At 35.9% G+C, this 14,340-nt stretch overlaps 1 protein-coding gene across 1 annotated transcript in view; it reads right to left on the bottom strand.

Moving 5' to 3' along the window:
* Positions 1-14,340, bottom strand: part of ERO1A (endoplasmic reticulum oxidoreductase 1 alpha) — a 122,539-nt gene that overhangs the window by 11,553 nt on the left and 96,646 nt on the right. The window contains exons 11-14 of the mRNA XM_044659927.1: positions 9,070-9,096; positions 8,844-8,936; positions 5,827-6,073; positions 5,268-5,337 (exon numbers count right to left, since the gene is read on the bottom strand). Of these exons, the coding sequence (XP_044515862.1) occupies positions 5,268-5,337; positions 5,827-6,073; positions 8,844-8,936; positions 9,070-9,096 (437 nt within the window). The remainder of the gene's footprint in view (positions 1-5,267; positions 5,338-5,826; positions 6,074-8,843; positions 8,937-9,069; positions 9,097-14,340) is intronic.

The raw sequence follows: 14,340 nt of genomic DNA, 5'->3' as shown, positions 1-14,340 counted from the left end.
TAAGCAAGCTTATTTGTTACTATTGTTTGCATGCTATTGTTTCTAATAATACATTTAATGTTTTTGAAATAGAAGAGCTGGAGGAAAATATCCCAGAGAATTATAGCAAGATAGAAAGAATGATAGTGAGAAGGACTAGTCATAAAAAATAGTATCAATAGAGGATGGAGCCAGATGGTGGAGTAATGGAGCTGAGCTCCCTTCCATAAACTCCTTAGAAAATCTAGAAAATGGGGGTAGCTCAGTGGATTGAGAGCCAGGCCTAGAGATGGGAGGTCCTAGGTTCAAATCTGGCCTCAGACACTTCCCAGCTGTGTGACCCTGGGCAAGTCACTTGACCCCCATTGCCTACCCTTACCACTCTTCTGCCTTGGAGCCAATACAAAGTATTGACTCCAAGACGGAAGGTAAGGGTTTAAAAAAAAAAAATCTAGAAAAACCAGATTGACTTCCTGATAAGAAAATCCATAAAAAGTCAGAAATTGCTTTGTGCAGCTCAATTCAGCATAAGATAAGAAAGGAGTTTTTTGGACACGGTCAGCCCATAGAGCACGAGAAGGTTTTAGACACACTCAGGGCACCTCTAGGTAACACAGTGCAATAGGGACAGGTGCCAGATGGCAACTTTGTTGAAACTTTTAAGTCCCACATCACAGATGCAGGGTGAAGTGAGAAGTAGTGGTATTCCTGGATGAGGAGACCCTGGACAGTGTAGAGATAGAATGAGGAAGCTTAGAAGCCAGCAGCAGCACTGGTATGGTTCAGACCTCAGGTACATAGGAATGTCTCACTTCTGACATCTAGCCCAGGCTTTAGAGTAATAACCTGGATTCAGAATCCTGGACAAAAAAAAAAAAAAAAAGCCTACAATTCTGCTGCTCTGAGTCAAGAGAGCTTTCCAGTTGTCTGATGGGGTGGGGTCCAGTAGCATTCTAGTCTTTTTTAGACCCAAACCCAGGTCATGAACTTAAGAGCTCAAATCAGGGTGGCAGCAATCAGACTTTGCCCTAGATATGTTCAATTTGGAAGCAATGAAACTTGAAGGTCTCCACCTACCCCTAAGATTCTAGAATAATACAATATTTAGTATCCCAAGAAAATAGCAACAAGACCACCAAAGATCTTCCCTCCAAAAGTGCCATAGAGTCCAGTGCTAACATCAAGTTCAAAGTCAGGAATTAGGCTGCAAGAACGGACAACCAAAAAAGAATCCCTGGCAGTGATGCTCAGAACACAAATGAAGAAGAGCTACAAGCATTATATCAAAGAAAAATACATGTTGGGCAAAAACTCAACTATAGTTCATGGAGGAGATAAAGCAAAAATTTTAAATGTTTTTATGAATGGAATCAGAATGATTGAGAAAAAAAGCAAAAACAAAAAAATGAATTATGAAAGAACTAGAAAGAGAATTAACTTGGCACAAAAGATACTAAACCTTCCACAAATGCAACAAATTCCCTAAAATTCTGAATGGATCAATGATTCCATGAGGCAATAAGAACTATTAAAATAAAGCCAAAAGGCTAAAAAGGCTAAAAAAAAAAAGAAAGAAACCATAAGGTATCTCAAAGCAAAAATAACTGATCTCAAAAAGATATAAAGAGGAGAAAAAATGTAAGAATTACTGGACTATCTAAGTGCCATGATCAAAAAAGAATCTGGACATTTCATCTTAAGAAATCTTAAAAATAAATGCCCAGATGTCTGAGAACCAGAAAGCAACATCTTTGCAAGCTAGGGCATAACTAAACTAGTGACCAATAATCACCAAATAGCTCTAGAATTCAGTTTCTACCGTGTTTTTTTTCAAAGCTCCAATGTTCTCTACTTGGTCTATAATATATATGACTGGCTAAGGAAAAGGTTCTGATGAGACCCTGAGGTAAGAATTAGAATGAGTTTGGCTACTTGGCAGCTTTCCAGGCCCTTTCAATACAAATGAGCAGCACTCTAAGTCTCAGATCCTTTCAAGAGGTGTCAAATGATTCAGTTATACCTGCAAGAGCCTCACTTTTGTCTTACTGCCATAATCTTTATCCTTTATGACCTTCATTTCACTGGTCTAGAAGAGAAATACTTGTGAAACTACAAAAATGCAAATGAAAATAACACAAAAAGGCATCTGAATTCAAATTAACTGCAGTGAACAATCTTTTTTCTGGAGAAGAAAGAATATAACATAGTCCTATATGTAAAAAGGTAGAAGACTATGGGTGCATGTGTATGGGTGGTGGTGGTGGTGGTGTAATACATGAGAAAAATAGCTGTTTTAGGATTTTTGTTCAGGCATCAATTTTTTAAAATCTCAAGTCATAGTTTCAGTTACCCCCATCCACTCAAAAGACAATTAGAAAGAAGTAGGAGAAAGAACGGGAATGGAAGGTGAGGGGAAAAGAGGTCTGAATTCTCTGAGCATATAACATAAAATCTCAAAATCACTGAGAGCTGTGTACCATGAGCTCTAAGAACTAAATAAAAATATCAATTACGTTATCCAATGATTTGCCAGTCTTTGTAGAAAACCTCCAACCTAAAAGCAAATCAGTCCATTCCACTTTGGGATTGGTCTGTTGGAAATTTTTCTTTATTCGAAACCTAAGTAAGCCTTATTTCCCCCTACTTTGAAGTCTAAATATACCTTTTTCAAATGCAACCTTTGCAACTCTTATCTAAAACACTAGGAACAATGGCTCCTAGTTTGACTACTACAAACAAACAGAGTAAATCAAATCCATCTTTTATATGAGTCATTTAAGTACTTGGACAGTTATCATGTATCCCCTATGGCTCACTCTAATTCTTTTTCAGGCTAAATATCTCTAGTTCTTCAAAAAATTCTTACAGGATATAAACTTGAAGCTCTTCGTTCTGTTTGTAATCTTCTAAATACTCTCTAGCTCTGTTGTGGTGGCAAACCTATGGATGTGTGCCAGAGAAAGAACTCAGAACCCTTTCTGTGGGCATGCCTGCCATGGCCCCAGCACAGAGTTCATCTCTAGAAAGCCAGAGGGCTGTGGGGCCAGGCTGCTCCCCTCCCCAACTCCACAAGTTCCTGAAGCCATCATCGACTCTTCTGAAAGGTTCCCCATCACTGCTCTAGTTTATCAATTTTGTGTAGTCACCTGAATACAATACTGAAAAAGTTGTTTGACAAGGGATCTAAGCCAGTGATGGGCAACCTTTTGATCTTAGTGTGTCAAAATTCGCCAAAAAACCGAGCATAATTCGGATGGTGTGTCACTTCAAGGACAAAACCATAATTTCACAATATTTATAGCTTAAATAACAAAAATGTATAGTTGTAATATGTAACTATATTTAATAAAGAAAAATAGGTAGAATTGTCCTCTATAGAGCACAGAGTGACTACACTACACTACAGCAAATGTTTCATCATTGGCATGTGGCCCCATACTTCTTTGTATGCGGCCACATGTGGCCACGTGTCATCAAAAATGGCAATGTGTGTCTGCATGCATGTCATAGTTTTGCCATCACTGACCTAAGCCAAAGGACTAGAGGAGATTACCACTAAAGTCCCTTCCAGCTTGACAATTCTATGAATCAAAGATCATGAGACTTGCAAGGGCATATAAAAATGTAGAAGCAGCAAAGATTAAACCTGATTAAATTCAATTAAACATAATCCATTTAAGTTGGTAGTCAGGATATAGAAGATTCAAAGTTAAATGCAATCATATTTAGGTATTTAAATATATTGTTTAAATATAAATCTTGATTTTAAGTTGAGTTCCATTTTGAGATTTTGTTTTTTTAGGAGAACCACCATATATAGGTATATGATTAGTGTGAATAATAAATCCTTTGAAGTAGCAAAGTGTATTGAAATTTATTTTACATCATAATTAGGTAGAATGTGGTAATTTTTCCAGCTAATAGGAGTATGCAATGAAAATCTGAACAATGAAACTATGTTACAAGATAGTAATGACTTGTTAAAGTGAATCTCTTAATCTTAATATTTTTCTGGTCTGGTTGATGTTCAAGCAAAGAGGATAAAGTGCTAGGAGCCTACAAGTGGAGGTATGGGGGAAGTGCCTGAGGCCCTTTCCCCCAGAGCTACCAAGAAACTGGAAGTGCATGGCTGTGCTGTTACTCCTTTTTTTGTTGTGTTCATTCTTTCCTGCTTTTAGGCAAAGGAGATAGGATTTTATCCAATTCACAAGATTTTATAGACTTCAAAAGGTCAGGGGAGAAAGCCACCAGAAATTCAGGAGCTAAAAGTACATTATTAAAGAAGCAGCTAGGTTGCTCAGTAGATAGAGCATCAGGCCTAGAGTCAAAGGGACTTTGGTTCAAATCTGACCTCAGACACTTCCTAGCTGTGTAACCGTGAGAAGTCACTTAACCCCTTGCCACTCTTCTGTCTTAGAATTACTACTAAGACAAAAGGTAAGAATTATAAAAAAAAAATTTTAAGAAGAGAGTGCACAAGAGCATATATTAGAATCTAGACAGTGAGGAACAAAGGCCTTAAGAGGTCTGTTTAATATAGTCCAGCAGTAACAGAGATTTGGACTTGTCTATCCCATCAGCCATTTGATATTTGGAAAGCAACTTGGTGGGACTAATGCTATACAGAAAATTCTTTAAGTTAGTGCTCACTTTCCCTGGAGAATTAAGTGGTATCACATTCAAACAGAAACAAGAATGATTAAACTCTATATAAGGATTCCTATGGGTGTATATTGACTTAGAAAACCACAAATTAACATTATCTTTGTCTTATTGTATTTTTTATTTATTTTCTTAAATATTTCCCACTTATATTTTAAATTAGTTTGGGTCTCACTTTAGAGAGTTGCAGGTCATGTCTTTGATATCTCTGACAAACATGATAGTGTAAAAGTCAATTGAAGGGATAGCTAAATGGTTCTGTGGATAGAGAATCAGGCCTAGAAATGGGAGATCCTGAGTTCAAATCTAGCTTCAGACACTTCTTAGTTGTGTGACCCCAATTACTTAGCCCTTATACTTTTCTACCTTGGAATCAATACTTAGTATCACTCTATGATAAAAGATAAAGGTTTTTTTAAAAGCCAACTGAAAGTAATTGGCTAAATGCAATGGTTGTTATATTGATGAAATAGTTAAATGGAACCAAAGCTACTGGCACTGCAGAGCACACCAGAATGGGGGTTTGATTTGATAGCATTAAAAAAAGTTACCTCACTAAGCCTCAAGAGTACTCTCTGAACTAGGATCCTCAAGAATTTATATAGGCTACACTTAAAAATAATTACCTTTAATTTATTGGCTTCTTTTGTATTTCCAGCGAAAAATGAATTCTCATCAAAGTGCAAAGGAAAAGCCCTGAAATTTTAGAAAAGGGGAAAGAGGATTTGCTTTATTCGCATTTATTGTGAAAAGTTTAATTTTCTTTTGCTAGTCTATTTCATTTAGTGAATAATATTTTAATAAAATATGAGGGGGGGAGGAAATCTAGTATACTGTAAAAGACAAAGAACAAATACTAATGTCCAAATATCAAAGCTCCCTGAATACTGTATTTTAAAAATATGGCCCTATATCAAAGTCCTTATCTAGTCCAATCTGTTTAACAAAACAAACTATATAAAGAAATCTACTACATCTCAACCAAGTCTTTGGCAAATGGAAACATTTTCATTAAGATACTAGATATTTTAACCAAATCTAAATTGTAACACTAAGAGACATTATACAAACAACTTATTTTCTTAACATTTCCTCAAATAATAAATCTCTAATTAATGAAAATTTATAAATTTAGCCAAATATTGCCACCAGACTATTAATCTGTTAGTGATAATATGTAATTACTTGATTTCATGAAGTGTTTCAAGAAGAAATTTTTTATTCTCTGTGTCTTGTATTTTATTTCCTGTGAAGAGCTGAAAATTTGGGCGCTCAAAGAAAGGTAGTACTTTAGATAAAGCCCTTAATTCAATCAAGTAGAGAAAGTATAAATTCTTAAGTCTTCTTGGACCTTCTCCTTCTGTCAAAATTGTATCAAACCTCTGACGAAATTCAGTAATATTGTGTCCCCATTTCTTTTCCAACCAGGTCTCTAAGGGGAAAAAAAAATTTAAACTAGGTTCAGAAATAATTTATCTTTCTTCTACACTACATGTTATACATATATAAATTATATCACATAACATAAAAGCCATTTATATAAAATCATAAGTACTATTTCAATTCAATTTTTGATATATTAAATGCCCACTAAATACAAAGCACTATGTTAAGCATTCAGGACACAAAGATAAAAATATAATCACTGCCCTCATGGAACTTACTGAAGAATGGGGGAAGAGGAAAAATATGTCAATGGATAAGATTTTACATATATATACATACATATATGTATACATATATATAATAAAGAAAGTATGAAGTGTCGTCAAAGGACATATCCAGAATGTATTTTAGAAAATTATAAGATTTATCTAGGTCTGGAAAAAGGAAAGAAAAAGGAAGGAGGGAAAAGGAAAAGAAATGGGTAGAAGGAAGGAGGAACGGTAGAGGGAAGGGCAAGGGGAAGGAAAAGGGGAAAAAGAAGGAGGAGGAGAAGAAGGAAAAGGGAAAGAAATTTTAAAATTCTTTTGAAAAATGCTTGTTCATATCCTTTGACCATTTATAAAACTTTCTGTATATGTGCTGCTAAAGCAAACACAAGAAAAACATTCTGAAAGGTGATGATGAATTCATTGAGGATGGAAAGTTTATCAAATGAAGCAATAAGAAATAAATGTCAAAAGGTTGAAAACGTTGTTTAGGGCTTCAAATGTCAGCTATTTTATATTAAGTAATGGAAAACCAATGAAACTGGTGAGTTATTTTGACAATTACTATGTGAATGCATGATATGTGATTAGAGGAAGGAGAAGCTAGAGTCACAGAAACCAATTATCTACTTATTATCATAGTCTATATGAGAGAAGATGAGATTCCAAACCAAGGTGGCAGCCATGTGAATATACTGAAAAAGAGAGAGATAAATGACGTTGTGGAGGTAGAATTGAAAATATTTATCAATTTACTAGCTATAGGGAAAGGGGGGTAATGGAAAGGAAAGGATGAAAAATGACTTCAACCTAAGTAATTAGGAGGTTAATAACGTTAATAACAGACATAGAGGGGCCAGTTCAGAAGGAAAGATCATTCTCTTGTACATATGCTAAGGTCAAGGTTTTGTACAGATTTCTAGGGAATGTCTCAGGAGGCAACTGGAAATATGGAACTGTAATTCAAAGGAGAGATATGTGTTACTTAACCTCTTAGCAAACTAGACAATTTTCTTAGACAATTAACATGCTACATATAATACTACACTATAGAATAAGTAATATAGTATCATATATAACAGTAAGTACATGTATACACGGATATACATGTACATATACACAAATACACATGCATGTATGTGTTTTGGAGTCTTACTATTATGGGTCATTATACTGGTGGAACTGGACAAGTGTGAGTTACTCTCTCACACTCCCATAGTATTAGTGAGCAAGGAAATCAAAATGCATACTTGGAATAGAGTTAACTTTGCCCTGAGGAGATTGATCTAGGACCCAGGGTAAATCTTTTGGACAAGAAGAATGTAAAAATAATTTTCAGGACTTTGGTGGAGAGTTATCTTAGATCCCATAAAACCTCATTGCTGAATTCATTTTAAATTTGTCAGTGGCTTTTGTTTTTATCTTCCAGAATTGCTTTTGACTACCGAAGGACCTGCTTTACCTAAGGACATTGAAATGTTTTCAAATAAAAGTCTGTTTGGATCCTCTGAATAATCCATTGATCACCATATGTATAAGAGGGACCATGTGAGTGGTGTATATTATCCTTATAGAGTACCAAAAAAAAGCAGATGAGATTAAAAAATCATTCTAGAAGATACACTTAGAGAAGAGGACAATGATCTCGTGGGGAAGACCAAACAGGAATGGTCATATGGGCTAGATGAAAAATAAGAGGAAAACAGTATCAAGAACACTTAAAGAAAGAATAAACAAGGAAGATAGGATGGTCCATATTACCCAATAGTCAAGAAGTAGAAGGATTGAAAAAAAGGCCATTGGATTAATAATTGAAGTAGCATCTGAAACCCTTGAGAGAAAAGTTTCAATTGCGTGGTAGTCAAATGCTAAATTGTAAAAGATTTTAGAATGGGTGGTAAGGCAGCTGAGGGGACAATTACAGATTATACTTTCCTGAGCTATACTTTCTCTCACAATTTCCTAATAATAAAATGGAGAAAAGATCCCTAAAAGAACAGCCTTGATTTCATTATTGAGGGAAGGGAATATGAACTCTATATCTCACTGGTGTAATGAACTACATACACCACACCACACAGCCACTTCTGCATGACTTGGTTTTAATATCTTGGCTTTGAAAAGAAAAGTATTTAAAGACTCACAAAATAGGCCTGCAGGGCCAGATTAGATTTGTTGATAACATATTCACAAAAATAAAACTAAACAATGTATAAATTTTTAAATTACATGTTTATCATACTAATCTTAGTAAATAGGCCAATGAAATTATAGTCCTGGATCAATTTACTATAATAATTGCTTAGTTTATAATACTGTATTTTGTTTCTGAAGGGAAAGACTTTGAAATGTAGATCAAACATATCCATAAATAAAGAAACTATAGTCAAGCTGGTACACAAATATGTAAAGCAAAAAACAGCAGAAGGGAATGTTTCTGGCACCATGATATTCCCTCAGCAACAAATATGCAAACATTCTAATTACTAAATTTAGAAAGATACTGAAAATGAAAGAATGGAATTTGTTTTATTACCAAAAGTCACATACCTTTTAAAAGAAATCTTGCACTTAGGTGAATATTAATGCTTGCATGTAGGCCAGATATAAGTCTGTAGAAAGCTCTTTTTTCTACACAAAGACCTAAAATTTTTTGATAATTGAAAAGCATAAGTTTCTTAGGTGAAATTGTTGACAGATAATACTTTATTTTTTTATGATATTGATTATGAGAAACCAACATTTTATTTTGCTTTGAAAAAAAATCTTAAATTACCTTCAAGCCAAGTGTAAAAAGTGTTTTCTGAAATTAAAAGAAAAATAAATCATAAAATCAGCATTAATAAAGTCTGATAGAATATATATTTTTAAGTTTAGTTAACTAGACATACAGAAATCAAGTTGAAAATATATTATTATAAAGCAATTCAAAGGTGTTATTTGTTTCCATTTAAATTTACTTTATTTTTCTATGTCAATTGTGTTAGGTCACAGTTCTCATCCTACCCAGGGCCATTGAAGATATTTTTGCCCTCATCTAGCCTTTCTTAGACATTTGACCTTAAAAAGGTCATTTGCCCAGCCCTAGCTGTATGAGGGCTGTATCCTGTAAACTTTTTTTCGCTTTTTCCATACTCAAAAGTTTCAGTCTTAGCATTGCTGAAATTTAGAGACTGGAAGAGGGAAAGATATCCATCTTCATTTTCTTCTCTATTATTCAACCATAATACATTCTTTATTGGTGAAGTACAATATCTGTTTCTCAACTGATGCTTCCTCCTTTCCTTCAATGACCTTTCTCTTTGAAGAGCCATTCATTACACTTGTACCAGTCTTCTTATCCTTGCCATCTATTCACTTCTAAGCCAGTTATTTTCCCAAGTTTTTGAAGTTCAGCTGCTTAATATTTTCCTCTTCTTTCCTTATCTTCAGGAACCTCAGTATTCATGTTAATAGCCCATTTGTCAAACTGACCTCTAAATTCCTCAGCCTTCTCAAATCCAACAAACTTTCTCTATTCCACTTCAACTATACCATGGCATCACAACTCAAAACTGCACTACCACCAAGATCCAGTACTTAAAATTTCAGTCACCCAAACACAGCCTCTTATTTTTCTACATGTCTTACTCTTATGAACATACTCTAATTTTTTTATGGCTTTTAGTCCCTTGATCCCCACCCAATTTTCCCAGTACAAAGTCACAAGTCTGGATTTACTCACGTAATTCTTAGCCAAAAAGAGTTGTCACCTAAATGTTTCACAACCTATTTCCCTAGCATAAAAGAATCACGGAATCTGAAAGTTGAAAGAGGCCTCAATGGTAAACTACTCCAAACCATATTTAAAAAATTACATTATAATATGCCCAACAAATGGACAACAAGCCTTTTCTTAAAGACCTTCAAAAAAGGGGAGGCTCTACTACCCAATTTTTTTTGTTACTCAGGGATGAAAATTCATACTTAAGGAATGGTTAAGAAGGTTAGTGGGGCAAGGAATTCCTTTGAAAGAACTAGTGATACCCAACTTGTGTGTTAAATTAACATAAAAATATAGCCCCTTACCTGCACATGGATATTAAGGTAGGACACAATTGAGTGCCCCATGATAACCACTGGATTCTGCCTGACCAGAAGAAATTCCAGGAGGTTGTCTGCTAAGACAAGGAATGAACTAAAACCTGTTCAGTTAGGGACTGAATAGGAGGGATTCGACTAGATTTAAAACTCAGCAAAAATATGAAGGTCTCTCCATTTTTTTCTTTCTTCTGGGGCAGGAGCTCTCCTCTATCTCTTCAGCAGTCTCTCTCTCATCTGGCCTGGCCATATGGCTTGCTTCACCCCCACTGGCTGCTTGAACTGGGAACCAAGAGCTATGTAGTGGGGAGACTATGTTAGTTAGGGTGACCTGGTGATATATATTTTTCTCTTTCTCTCTCTCCATCTTGCTCTTCTGGGAGTTAAAGAAGCTGGCACAGTTAGGGATGCCATCTATCTGGTTAAACCATCTCTGACAAGCTTGCAGCCCACTGGTCCCACAGGATTTGGATCTCAGCAACTGGAAACTTGGAATTAAAGAGCCACAGCACAGCTTGGAGACTTTTAATTAGACTGCTTTTGTTTTCTCTCTCACACTTTTACTAAAAATTATAATTCAATATACAACCTCCAAGATTAATTTTAATCTTTACACCTGGAAAACACTCAGGGGGAACATGATAGCTATCTTCAAATACTTGAAAGGTCATTATGTGGAGGAGGGATCAGTCTTTTTCTGTTGGGGCTCCTAGGAAAGAACCTGGAGCAAGGGGTAGAAATTATAAACTGTGTTATTTAAAATTAATGGGTTCTATTTGAAGTATTGAGCCTTAAGATATGTAGTGTTTGACAAACTTCCTGTGGACATGTGGGGGACCTTGGAACTACATTTCCCGTGGTCCAACGGGTTTCCTGTTTTGGATGACGTCTTCAAGGTAGAGGACGTCTTTAAATATTGGGAAGTCACTTTGAACTTCCTCTTTGCTACCTGAGTGGGCGCTTTGATAGGAAGCAGCTAAAGGGAATAGGAGGTATGGACTGGCGGGCATTTTGAATAGATCTTAGCCAGGCGCGTGGCATCAACATGGCTTTAATTAAAATATTAATTTCCCTCATAATGTCAGCCTTCATCATTTTAAAAAATAACAAAACTCAGGCTATAAATTCAAAGGAAAAAAACTCTAAAAATGTAAGCTTTCCAAAAGTAGAAGACAACCTACAGTGTCAACTATGTGGCTCATGGGTCACAGCACTCTCAGGTGGCCCAAACCAGATGCAAATATAATTGGGAATATTTAACAAAATAAGCAAAAATAAAATAAAGCACAAATAATATTAATAGGTTGTTTTCTAAGATAAATGGTGGCCCACAGCAATCCTTATGGTGGTTTAGTGGTCCCCATATCTATTTGAGTTTGACTCACCTGTTCTAGCCTACCTTTTCCCTGAGACAACTGAAGTCATTTAATATAAACTCCTTCCCTTCTTAATTCATCATACACTAGCATAATTATTATCTCTCCTTTCATCCATTCAAGAATTACCTTTGTGGCTCACTAACCCATTTAAAACTAATCCATCTAATTGTACTGTGGATCTCATTCCTACTTACCTCATTCAGGGTCAGCAGTCAACTATCTTTTTAAGTATCTTTGTTCTCTTTTCCAACAAACCTCTTCCTAAGGAAGTCTATAAATAATACCAATTCCTTAATGAAAAAAGCTTTTCTCTACTCTTTTGGGACCATCCCCTTTTCATTCCATATCTTTATCTCCTTTTTATTGAAAAATTTCCTTTAAAAGTTGTTTAGAATTACATTACATTCTATCAGTTCTTTTTTTCTTTCCTTCCTCGGCCTCCTTCACTAGCTCTTCAATTTATTCATGATCCTGGAAATTGATTGTTGATCAAGGGTTTATCTTTTGACTCTAGATCTCTTCTTTCCCAGGTCATTATGAACTCTAATGATAAACTTTCTTACAACTCTTTACTTAACATGAGCACCTTTTAAATATCTAGTACTGAAAAATCAAGCCTAATAGCTGTAATCAGCCTTCTGCTTTTAGAAAACTTGACAAACAACTGGTATTCTTTGGTCTGTAAATTCCGTATTTGTTCTCTGAAATGTCATTGGCACCATCAGGCTGCTTTAATAAGGCTGATGAAACTGATGTTCTGGGATCACTAGCTTTTGTATACAATGATGCCTGCGCTCTAACTACAGTAAAATGTGATTTTTCCCCCTTTTTCTGATTGTTTGACTGGCAGCAGTACCAAATCAATAAACCCTCAGATAATTTTTGAAACAATTACTGTGCCTACCCCTATTGATTTGAAGATGGAAGGTAAGGGTTTAAAAAAGGAGGGAACAGGGTGCACATGGGTAGCTCAGTGTATTGAGAGCCAGGCCTAGAGACTGGAGGTCCTAGGTTCAAATCTGGCTTCAGACAGTTCCCAGCTGTGTGACCCTGAGCAAGTCACTTGACCCCCACAGTATTGACTCCAAGATGGAAGGTAAGGGTTTAAAAAAAATAACAATAATAACGTAAATAAATAAATGACAAAGAAGGGAGCAGCTAAGCAGCTCAATGGATTGAGAATCAGGCCTAGAGATGAGAAGTCCTGAATCCAAATTTGAATGAGTACATTTTCTAACTGTGAGACACTGGGCAAATCATTTAACCCCACTTGCCTAGCCCATACCACTCTTCTGCCTTGAAACCAATACACAGTATTAACTCTAAAATGGAAGGTAAGGATTTTTAAAAAACCAAATAATCTGGTGATCCAGATGGGCCAGATGATAAATCAGATCAAGACTGAGTTTTCCAGACCAACAATCTTCCAAGGAACACAAAGTAGATTTTACCATAAAGGAGATTTGAGGGCAAGAAAATAACAACTGACCAGTTGCTGTCCTATCTAGAAAATCACAGATATAGGTTAGTGTGTCATGTTACTTGTCTGAATTGTCAAAATGTTTGTCCATAACTCATACCTAACTAACCTATTGAAGGTTTAAAGTAAAATTTTAGTAAATCATATTGTATGTTGTATATGTTGTATATCATAGGTCTCACATTTACCAATTGAGACTGGGGCTGCTTTGAACTTTGGCCAGAGTTTTCCACAGCTTCCCAAGGTTTCTGACTGTCTGGAAGAGAAACATACTTCTGTGAGATTAACACTTGTCTCAAAGAATGTGTTGTCTTCATGACTATTGATTAAATTTTGAGATATGTTTGGCTGGCCACTTCTGAGGGCTTGGGATCTTGGTCAGGTTGCTGGGACCCTGGAAGCAGTGATACAAACCATAGCTGGCAAAAAGTCATCTTTGTGGGAAATTAGGGTTCCGGGTTAAGATGGCAGCAGAGTAAGAAGTAGCTCTTAACCTCTCCTGACCGAAACACACAAAACTCCTCAAGGGGACATAAAAACAAGTCCAGACAAATGGAGGAACCCCACAACAGGGCACAGCGTGGAAGGTACGTGGAATCGAGGCATTTCCATGCTATAAAGGGGTGAAAAAGTATTAGAAAAGGGAGTAGGAATAGGGGAGGATACAAAAATGTCAGCAAATGCACAACTGATGATTATAACTCTGAATGTGAATGGGATGAACTCCCTCATAAAACGGAAGCAAATAGCAGAGTGGATTAGAAACCAAAATCCCACCATATGTTGTCTACAAGAAACACATATGAGGCGGGTGGACATACACAAGTTTAAGGTTCAGGGTTTGAGCAAAATCTTTTGGGCGTCAAATGAGAAAAAGAAGGCAGGAGTGGCTATTATGATTTCTGACAAAGCAAAATTAAAAATAGATATGATTAAAAAAGACAGGGAAGGTCATTACATCCTGATTAAAGGCAGTATAAACAATGAGGAAATAACACTGCTCAATATGTATGCACCAAGTGGCATAGCACCCAAATTCATAAAGGAGAAACTGGCAGAGCTCAAGAAGGAAATAGATAGTAAAACCATACTAGTGGGAGATCTAAAT

The sequence above is a fragment of the Gracilinanus agilis genome, chromosome 2, assembly GCF_016433145.1.
Source record: "Gracilinanus agilis isolate LMUSP501 chromosome 2, AgileGrace, whole genome shotgun sequence".
NCBI classification, from domain to species: Eukaryota; Metazoa; Chordata; class Mammalia; order Didelphimorphia; family Didelphidae; genus Gracilinanus; species Gracilinanus agilis.
The sequence above is the reverse complement of the archived record's forward strand: the minus strand, read 5'-3'. Positions and strand labels throughout refer to the sequence as shown.